Source organism: Felis catus, chromosome B3 (genome assembly GCF_018350175.1).
Source record: "Felis catus isolate Fca126 chromosome B3, F.catus_Fca126_mat1.0, whole genome shotgun sequence".
Lineage (NCBI taxonomy): Eukaryota > Metazoa > Chordata > Mammalia > Carnivora > Felidae > Felis > Felis catus.
In genome coordinates, this window is record NC_058373.1 from 120,706,957 (window position 1) to 120,718,121 (window position 11,165).

Sequence of the window (11,165 nt, forward strand, 5' to 3'; positions counted from 1 at the left end):
GTTAAAAATCACAAAACAAATAAGGAAACATGGCACCATAAGCAAAAGTCAGCAAAAATAACAGATGACACTATCAGACCTACAAAGACAAAGATACTGAAATTATCAGACATACAATAAAAAATAAATTTTCTCATGTGTTTAGAGAAATGAAAGGAAGGAGTAGAAAGTATGAGTAAAATCAAAAGATTAAAATTATAACTAAACAGATTTGAAAAAGAACTATGTAGACTTTCAGAATTACAAAGATATAAGTAACTAAAGTTTTGAAATCAATGGCTGGGCTTAACTGCAGGTTAGACCCAGCTGAAAAGATATTTAGTGAACCCAAAGATATATTTATTTAAAGAAATTATGTGAACTGCAGGACAGAATGATGAAAAATCACGTGAGAAGGCCTGATAGATATCCAGATAATTGGAGTTCTAGAAAGAAAAAGAATGGGACCGGGACAATAGTTGAAGGGATAATGGCTAAAAATATACCAAAACTGGAGCCAAAATATCTCAGGTGGGAGAGCATTAGACTGGTCCAATCCCAGGTTTCGGCAAAGAGGAGGTGTCCTCTTAGAGCCTGTAATAATTAAAAATATTCCAAAACTAATGAAAAGATACACCAGTTGCAGTGAATCACAACAAATCCACATCTCGACACACCATACTGAAACTTTGGAATACTAAAGACAACGAAAAGATGTTCAAAGCACCTGGAGACAAAAGAGGGCTTTCCAGAGGAATGCCAGTTTGACTGACAGCATACTTCTCAACAGCAAGAGTGGAAGCCGAACTACAGTGTTACGTGGCCACTGATGAGAGAAAATAATCAGTCAGTCAGAAAAATATTGTAAGCGAAAATATCTTTCAAAGATGTGGATGAAATGAAGACATTTTTCAACATTTAAAACCCAGAAGAATTCACAAAAGGAAAGCAAAGATTCTAAAGAATGGATATTTCGTGAGCAAAGGAAAATTAAAGAAGAGAGAGAAATAGACAAACCAAGAAATAGACTCCACTATGGAGAATAAACTGATGGTTACCAGAGAGGAGGTGGACGGAGGGATGGGTGAGGTAGGTGATGGGGCTTAAATAATACACTTATCATGATGAAAAAAAGTAATCAAAGAAAAGTGAGAGCAAAGGGTATGGCCAAAAACTTGCTCAAAAAATCCAAAAGCATTAAAATGTCACAGACTGTGGTTAAGCAACCAAGAAAAGTGTCAAAGAAATACCGAATCCAATCCTTTAGTAAAGAAATTAGTGAACTCTGTGTGGATGGAGAATAATGTCCATTACAATCATGTATTTAAACTTGAATTGTGAGATGTTGGCTACTTGGGAGCTCCTGTAGAGGTACTGAGTATAGAAAGGACCCTGTGTATCCACCAGAGCGCTGCATGGGGACCAGAATCAGTTGCTTAAAGGCTAAAATAATCTTAGACTATCTGAGGTAGTAATTCTGTTTTTTTAAGTGTACAAGGTAAAGATTGGAGTATCTGATAAACTAAATAAATACTAATTTTATATAAATTCAGAATAATCTATGTTTATTGTGAAACGTCTGTTGTTTAGAGAAGCTAACATTTTAATCTTGAAACTTCCTTTTGAAATATGTCATTGATATTAAATTTGTGATGTTAAGTTAGAAAAGATAAAAACTGACTAAATGTATACACTATCGAATGCATAAAATAAATTATTTACTTTACATTTTAAAACAAATAAAATAAAGAATGGATATTTCAAACAGAGGAAGGTAATACCACATTTCGTGGTACACGAAAATACACATTTCGAAGGTCTGAAATGCAAAGAGGAACTACAAGCAAAGAATGTTTACAAATATGGGCAGATATAATAATAAAATAATAATGTTCTTGGGAAGCTAAGAAGAAGGGGATGAAAATATTCAACACCAGTCTTGTTAATCAAGGCAGGCGGTATGATGAGAGTTAAAGTAGTCTAACTTGATCTTGTACAGTGAAAAGCTAAAGATAATGATTAATTTCAGCTTTACATAATCAGTATATACAAATGCAAAAATAGGGGCGCCTGGGTGGCTCAGTCGGTTAAGCGGCCGACTTCGGCTCAGGTCATGATCTCGCGGTCCGTGGGTTCGAGCCCCGCGTTGGGCTCTGTGCTGACAGCTCGGAGCCTGGAGCCTGTTTCAGATTCTGTATCTCCCTCTCTCTGACCCTCCCCTGTTCATGCTCTGTCTCTCCCTGTCTCAAAAATAAATAAAACGTTAAAAAAATTTTTTAAAAAATGCAAAACTAGAGTAACAACTAAAAGAATAGAGATTATAAAACTTCAAGGAGGAAAAGAAAACAAAGAAGAGTAGGGACAAATAGGAAGCACGACTTAAGACAGTAGAAATAACAAAGTATTTGTAACTACAAAAGTGTGAGTGCACTAATGTCCCAGTGAAAGTGGAAGATTGATTCATTCAACAGTATTTACTGAGTATCTACTATATGCTAAACACTACTAGGCACATAGCACAGAGCGGTGAACAAAACAGCCCAAATCCTTAATTGGAGAGAGAGACAACAAACCAAATAAGTAACCCAAATAGTACATTAGACAGTGGTGAGGGTTCTAGAGTGAAAAAAACAAAACATGAAAGATAGAGAATGGGGAAAGTGACTATTCTAAATCGATCAGTCAGGAAGAGTAGCATTTGAATAAAGCCCTGAAGGAGGTGAGGGAATGAGCCGGTGGATATGTAGGGAAGGGAATTCCAGGCTGAGGGAACAGCATGAGCACGTGCCTTGAAGAGGGATCACGGCTGCTGTGTTTGGAAAGTACAAGCAGGCCAGTGGGCCACGGTGTAGGGTGCGAGGAGAGTGGGTGTAGATGAGACCGGAGAGACGAAGAGGGCCGGACCACAAAGGACTCAGCGGGCCAACGAAAGGACTTGCACCTTCCTTCTGAGTAAAGTGGGAGTTGGGGTTCTGGGCAGAGTCATGCATGAGCTGATTTTGGATTTAACAGCATCTCTGTGGCTACTGCACCAGGCAGGGGCAAGGTAGTAGCAGTAGAGGGGTGCAGGAAATGGTCAACCAGAGATGGATATATTGCTGACCTAGATTTTCAAAACTCCACTTTTAGGCTGCTTGAAAGAGACCTATCTAAAACATAAGTATATAAAAAAGAATCAAAGAAAAAGTTTGGCAAAAGATATGCCAGGGGATATAGCTATATTTATCAGAAAAATTGATTTTAAGACAAAAAAAAAAACATATCAAGAAATAAAGACGGTCACTACATTATGGCTAAAAGTTCTAAAGATTCACCAGAAAGTATTTAACCTTTTTTTGTTGATTTAGTTTCACTAGCTTATCTACTGATTTTTTTTAATTAAATAAAATGCATATTTGTAAAGACTATATTGGACAAAAAAATTAACAGAACCACAAAGAGAAATAGACAAACCCACATTCATATTGGAATGATTTAATATAACTCAATAATTGGTAGATCAAGCAGTCTGAAAATCAGTTATATTTTAGGAAATTTGAACCACACAGTTGAGAGGCTTGATCTAGCAGATAATGGCTTTGAATCACATTTCGAAGGCCATCTTTCCTGGTCACAGCGCAGTAACAAAAAGATAACTGGAAAATCCTCACATGTTGGATTAAATTAAGAATTAACTCACCAAAAAAAAAAAAAATCATAATATAATTAGAAAATACCATTCACCAAAACCCTGAGGAATGTAGCTAAGCAATATTCAAGGAAAACTTATATTTATAGTAGGGAGAGGGTAGAGGCTCAAAGTTAATGTGCTAAGAAACTGGCCTAAGAATTTCACAACAAAATAAGTCCCAAGAAAGTAAAAAGTAAAGACAAATACATAATAATAAAGATAAAGGAAGAAAATAATGAAATAGAAAATGAGCACCATTGAGAGGAATGAATGGGGACATTATTATACATGCCTCAGAGATTAAACAGATGGACAACATTATGAATAACTTCGTACTGATACCTTTTTGAAACTTTGGTGAGATGGATACACATTTGGTATTTAACTTAGAAGAATTTGCTCAAAAAGAAATACGAAGCCCTAATATTCTTTAATTATTAGGAAATTTAACCAAGAACAAAAATGATTCCATAAATACAACAGCCGGTTTTTATGGTTTTACTGGACATCCAAGGATCAGATATACCAACCTTCTACAAACTATTCCAGAATAGAGGAAAACAGGGAACACTTCTCAGCTCTTACTATCTTAATAGCAAAACCTAACCAGGACAGCCCTCCCACAAAAATTCTAAAATCACAACATCTTCTTAATTGTGGATATAAATGTGAAAAAATTACGAATAAAACATTAGCAAACTGAGTCCAGCAATGTAAAAAAAAAAAAAATGATCAAGTTAGGTTTATTCCAGAGATTCAAGGATTATTTAACATTTAAAAATTGACTAATGTAGTTACTACAGTAACAGATTAAAGGGAAAAGAATCATATGCTCCTCTCAATGGATACAGAATAAGCAGTTGATGAAATTCAGCATACTCATCGCTTTAAAAAAAAATTCCCAGGTCACTAAGAATAGAAGGGAGCCTAATTATGAAGTGTCTCTACAAATAGTCAGCAATAGCCATCATACTATTCATTGGAAAACTTTTAAAGATTCCCTTTAAGATGAGAAGTAAGACAAGGGAAGCCCATCCCTTCTCCTGAGTGTTGTACTGGAAGTCCTAGTCAGTAAAATAAAATAAGGAAAGGAAATGACACGGGAATCAGAAAGGAAGATGCAAATCTGTCCATATTCTCAGCTAATATATTTGTCTCATCAGATACCCAAAAAGAGTATTCAAATAAATTATTACCTTTATAAGAGAATTTAATGATCTTTCTGTACATCAGCAATAGAGTGTGTGATTATAGGAAAAGATACCCTCTGTATCAAAAGTATAATCACGAAGACGTATAATGTACCTAGGGAAAAATCTTAACAAAAAATATGACACCTATTATTTTAAAAATTATAAAAACATAGTGAAAATCACTTTAAAAACCAAAATAATGGAGAGATGTACATGTTCCAAGATTAAAAGACAGTTTGGTAAAGATGTCAGTTCATCCCAAAATTGATTGATAGATTTAAGAGGGCATTAGTTAGTTGTTGTTTTTTAATTTGACAAGCTGATTTTAAAATTTATATGGAAGGGAAAAGGGCCAAGAATAACCCTTGTACTACTAAAGAATGAGAGTGAGGGGCATCTGGGTGGCTCATTCAGTTGAGCATCTGACTCTTGAAACATATCTCACAGTTTGCGGTATCAGGCCCCACGTCAGACTCTGCATTGACATCATGGAGTCTGCTTGGAATTCTCTCTCTCCCTCTCTCTCTGCCCCTCCCCCAGCTGGTGGACGCATTTCTCTCTACATACATACATACATACATACATACATACATACATACATACATGTTAAAAAAAAAAAAGACATGTGTCACTTGTCTTACTAGACACCAAAAATTATTACCAAACTAAAGTAATTAAGAGAGCATGGGGTAGGGGCACCTGGCTGGCTCAGTCGGTGGAACGTGTGACTCTTGATCTAGGGGCCGAGAGTTCAAGACCCACGTTGGCAGAGATTACATTTAAAAAAATTTTTTTAATAAAAAAAGAGAACATGGTGTTGGCACAGAATAGAGAAAACCTAAAACTGGTCTCCTATGTGAAAACAGTTTATAACAGAGAGGTGTTGCCATTAAAGAAGGTAAGGATGGACTTTTCCATCAATAATAACTAGAATAGTTAGTTATTGTGTGGGGAAAATGAAATTAGATCTGTGCTTCACACTCTAGATAATTTTAGGTTGGATTAAAGACTTAAAAATGACAGGCAAAAAAAAAGTGTCCCATCTTATATAAAGCATCATAGGAGGATACCATTATGACCATGGGGTAAGGAAAAGATTTCTTACATTAGCCCCAAAAAGTGCAGACTGTGAAGATGGAGATTGATAAATTTGACTTTGTTCAAATTGAGAACTTCTAAGACACCATAAAGACATTGTAGGTTTTTTGTTTTATTTTGTATTTCTTTTTTTTTAAGCCCTTAATATCATTAGAGGTACATTATGAAGTTTTTATAGGTGAAATGATGTGTTCCCTTGGGTTTGCTTTGAAGTACTCCAGGGGGAGGAAACCGGGGGAGGGAGAGAGAAAAAGAATGGTAGAATGTTGATAATTATCAAAGTGAGATGCTGGGAACGTGGAGGTGTCTTACACTATGCTATTTTGTGTGTATATCTAACATTTTTTTATTTAACCAAAAAAATTTTTTAAACAAACCATCCATCTTGGGATGCCTGGGTGGCTCAGTCGGTTAAGTGTTCGACTTCGGCTCAGGTCATGATCTCACATCTCATGAGTTCCAGCCCCTCATCAGGCTTGGGATTCTTTCTCTCCTTCTCTCTCTGCCCCTCCCCCACTCACTCTCTCGCTTTCTCTCAAAATAAATAAATAAACTTAAAAAAGAAAAAGGAATAGAGTACTGCTACATGCTACAACATGATGATCCTTGAAAACATCACGCTAAGTGAAAGGAGCCAGACACAAAAGACCACATATTGTGTGATTCCACTCATATGAAATGTCACGAATCGGCAGATCTGTAGAGACTGGAAAGATTAGTGGTTGCCTGGGGCTGGAGGATGAGATGTGTGAGAGTGATGGCTAAGAGGCATGGGGTTTCACCTTCTTTCAATGAAAATGTTCTGGAAGTGATTGTGGTGGGAGACGCACAACTCTGAATATACTAAAGCCACTGGATTATACACATTAAATGGGTGAATTGTGTGGTATGTGGCTTATAGCTCATTGAAGCTGTTTTTTTTTTAAATCAATAAACAGTAAACTCAGTAAGAAAATAAGCAAAAGCCATGTCCAGACATTTCACAGAAGAAAAAACATGTATGCGCCATAGATACTTGAAAAGAGGCTCAACTTCATTCCTTTTTTTTTTTTTTTTTTAAGCTTATTTATCTTGAGAGAAAGAGAACGCGCATCGGGGAGGGTCTCAATCTCACAAGTCTGGAGAGATCTTGACCTGAGCAGAAACCAACAGAGGCTTAACCTGACTGAGCCACGCAGGCGTCCCTCAACCTCATTCCTAATTGGGGAAAATGCTAATTAGAACCACAGTAGGACACTTGACTGGCAAATATTTTAAACTCAGGCAACACCCCTTCTCCACCGGTAGGTGAGGCAGAGAAGCAGGGGAAGCCCATCCAGTGCTGTGGGGGTAGGGGGTGAACTGGCACGCAACCGCTCTGGAATGTAATACGGCTTCGTTTTTTAGAGAGTTGAAGAGGCAAGTGTCGATGACCCAGCGGTTACGCTCCTAAGTATATAACTGAAGAAATTCTCCCAGCTGTGTGCTGAGATCACATGTAATAATAGTTATAGCAGCACTGGGAAATTGAAAACCACATAAAACGAAACGACATATATTTAGGGATATGAGTATATGTGGTGAATAAACCTGTTTTTAAAAAACAAACAGGGGAAGGATAAACACAAAATTGAGGAGAGTGGAAATGGGCAGGCAATGGGAGAGCCTCACAGGGGACTCGGGGTAATGGTAATGTCTTTGTCTTAAACCAGGTGACGGGATGTAGGTGCATATATGGGGGATAAGGACAGGGGTACAAGGCAGAGTGTATTCTGACAACCTGCTGTTCGGCAGAGTTTTAGACACGCTCAGAGGTGTGCATAGAGCAGTGTTTCCATGCAGTTCGATACTGAATGCTAATTGTGCTGGCCCTACACTTCTAGCAAGGATCCACATATTTTAGCATCTTCTGTTTAAGAAGCAAAAGGGATAAAATGTTCTTACGGGGCGGGGGGGGGGGGGAGAAGGGGGAAGAAACTAAGCAGCACACAAAAAAAGCAGCAGCAGAACCGGAGTGTGTTAGAAAGGTTTCCAACAAAAGTGGTTAAAATGACAGGTCTTCAAGTTCAAGGTGAACTTCATTTATTTGGCCACAACTTCCTTAGTCTTCCGTAATGCTGACTAAACCAGACGTTATTGTAAGGAAGTGAAACCCCATGTCCTCATTTAGGTCACTTAGCGGTTGGTTCTTTGTTTCAGATCCTGCTCACACTAAAAGATGAGCCACAACCGCACTGAGGAAGAACCTATTTGCTGTCCCGCTACTGCCACGGGTGTGTCGGAGGCGCTGCAAGGGGTCCATGGTATTTTTTTTTTTTTTTTTTTTTTTTTTTTTTTGCTGCCTCAGTCCCCAGAGCCTTCAAGCGGCGGTGGCAGTAGATTGTTGCCATTCAGCCACTCCAGACTTTTACTGAGACAACAGGAAAACGCATCGGCTGGCTTTTGATTGAACTTGGCAGTGGGGACGTTCCACTGATACGTTATGTACCCCATCAGAGCACACATGTATCTTTTACCCCTTTTACCTCCTCCCCCAACCTGCTTAGGTCTTCTCTGTCCCTCTCCTGCTACCACACAGAGACGATATAAAAGAGGCTCTTTGGCTATTTGCATTTTGCTTCCTCTTCTTTCCCAGATTGCAGTATTAAGCTTTACTTCCTACAAGCCTAAAACCCCAACAACAGTATCTACCAAAGTTGTTCTTCCCTTTTCTGAGGGTTTGGGGGAAGGGGGAAGCATACATCACAAGTTTCCCAGAGAGCGGAGAAAAGTCGGTGTGCTGCTGACCACATGAGCCACGGTAAGGGCACCCTTTGGAATTACTGATTTCTAAAATTAATAAAGTAATTCTATTTTTATTTTCTTTTTTTCCATTTACTAATTTCCCCCAACAATCAGTACTCACACACGAGCCTGAAATGGGGCCAACTTGGTGTTTTATGTCCTTGCCGGGCAAGTTTTGAAACTCTGTTTTTTAGAAATGCGAACTCGGAAAGAGAGGTTTTATTCTTCCATTTGGTTTCAGCAGATGGCGGGCCCAGGCCGCTCCCCGCGGGCAGCTCCTGTACCTGGGAAGCTCGTACGTGCAAATGTGTCCGTTGTCAGCCCGCAGCAGACAGGTCCTCTAGTGGCCAGTGGATCTGCACCCGTAAACAGTTCGTCAGAAGGAGGCCGCACAGCCCCTGATGGCTTTCCACTTGACCTCTGCTCCCTTGCCCCCTCACCTTTCCCCGGCCCTCTCTCTGGCTTCTGTGGAAGAAGAGGTTGAAAGGTGGGCTACAGAGCCCACCGAAGGACTGACTTAGCTGCCCTGGGGAGTACTGGGCGAGGATCCAGAGTCTGGGGTTTCTACAACAGGGTGCTGTAGACTCAGCATGGAAACCCCAAAGGAAGAATGACACCCAACAAGGAAGAGAGAAAAGGGACTTTATTGACTTCTTAGCGAACGAAAACAGGTTTGAGCACATTGAAGCGTCTTGTTTGCATGTGAGGGATGAAGACTGTCACTTTATGGGAGAAGAGAGAACGTATTCGTGGGATTTCTGGTTAGTAGCTTGAGGTCCATCTTAACCGTTTGCTAATTTGGTTGTGAATTGGTTAACGGGAGACAAATCGGAGTTCCTTCATGATTCCCTAAGTGATGTGTAGAACCAGGAAATGAGATGTTGGGGGAGACTCAGCATATGGATCTTGTGGGAGAGGATAAGAGGGTATGAGCCCAGTTTAAAAACCAAAAAACAAAGGGGCGCCTGGGTGGCGCAGTCGGTTAAGCGTCCGACTTCAGCCAGGTCACGATCTTGCGGTCCGTGAGTTCGAGCCCCACGTCGGGCTCTGGGCTGATGGCTCAGAGCCTGGAGCCTGTTTCCGATTCTGTGTCTCCCTCTCTCTCTGCCCCTCCCCCGTTCATGCTCTGTCTCTCTCTGTCCCCAAAATAAATAAACGTTGAAAAAAAATTTAAAAAAAAAAAAAAACAAAAAACAAAAAACAAAAAACCTTTGAGACCTACTAGACCGCTTGGAATTGCCCTAGGTAACCATCAGAATTGAGTCCTCAACCTGATTTCTTACTGCACTCACCACTTGCTTATCCGGTGTGAGACCGGACTCCAGATCTCTCCTTCGTTTAACCAAGTACTTTTCACGCCATCTCTCCTGTACTGGACTTCTCGTGGCAAGTCCAAATCTCGGTAATAAACAAAACAGATCATACGATCCGCCCCGCCACCTCCAACAACCGTGTCATTTCCAGTGTCCCTACCTCCCCTCCCCCAAAACAAGCGTGTATTTTTTTTTTAAGACAGACAATGGTTCAAGTTTCTGCAGTGCCTATAAGTGGCATGTGGAATGCAGAGACTGGACTTCAGACCCCCGTCCATATTTGTATCTGCTGGTAAAGATAAGAATAGAGCTCTAATATAAAAAGAACATTTGGAATCACAGTGTGTTCTGTTTTCTTTGGGCTACTTCAAGAAACATATCTCATTGCCTCGGTTCATTAGGATGAGCCACAGGCCAACATTTTAGTGATGTCCTATGAGGTTGGATAAGAAGGAAGGTTTATTCCAGGGTCAGAAAGAGTACTCCTTACTTCCTTAAGCCTTAAGTAAGGACCAATGATGTCAGGTATAAGCTGCTCAAAATGGAGCTTCTAGGCAGCCTGGACCTTCCCCCAGGCCTAAAGACACCTCCAGAGCTGCAGCCTGAAGTTGCACATTTTTAGTAAACCCTTGGGTGCTTCTCCTGCCCACTGAAACTGGAGAACAGCTGCCACGAGTGAGTAGACTCTGAAGCTTGGGGTAGCAATGGCCCATGGCCACAGGGCTGGCCCCTCTCTAGGCCCACTAGCTTCCCTGGGTAGGATGGACCACAATCCCAGGAGCTGTGAATTTGGGGCAGGGACACAGCCCCCAAAGTACAACGGGATCAAGACCGCAGGGGACAAAGCCTTAGAGAAGCTCTTAGGATTGGTTGAGCATGGACAAAGCGAGAAAGAAAGACTTAGTGACCAAAGTCAGGAGTTCAATCCGGGAGAACTCCAGAAGGAGCACGATACATCTCCATACACACACACATACCACACAGACCCTTCGACCTGCACATTTTAGCTTCAGATAGACTTTTTCACCAATGGCACGGTGATTTCAATAGAGGAACATGTTTTTGGGGAGCTGCTAGGTGGTTCCTCACTAGCTGCTTCAGGTGGACGTCAACGCCACAGTGGAATTCTGCATTGCTCTGGGATCTGGG

General features: G+C 40.3%; 1 protein-coding gene across 14 annotated transcripts in view; it reads left to right on the forward strand.

Annotated features, from left to right (window-relative positions):
• The window catches only part of TTLL5 (tubulin tyrosine ligase like 5), a 285,367-nt gene extending 277,139 nt beyond the window's left edge, over positions 1-8,228 (forward strand). For 4 of the 14 annotated variants that reach the window (XM_045060260.1, XM_045060264.1, XM_045060261.1 and 1 more), the window contains one exon: positions 8,119-8,212. Coding sequence is in view for 2 of the 14 variants with exons in the window: in XM_045060268.1 (XP_044916203.1) it covers positions 8,119-8,141 (23 nt within the window). In the remaining 12 variants the exon portion in view is untranslated. Of the gene's footprint in view, positions 1-8,118 lie in introns of all 14 variants that reach the window. The other 10 variants (XM_045060269.1, XM_045060263.1, XM_045060270.1 and 7 more) reach the window with 6 other exon arrangements.
• Positions 8,229-11,165: the final 2,937 nt, after the last annotated feature.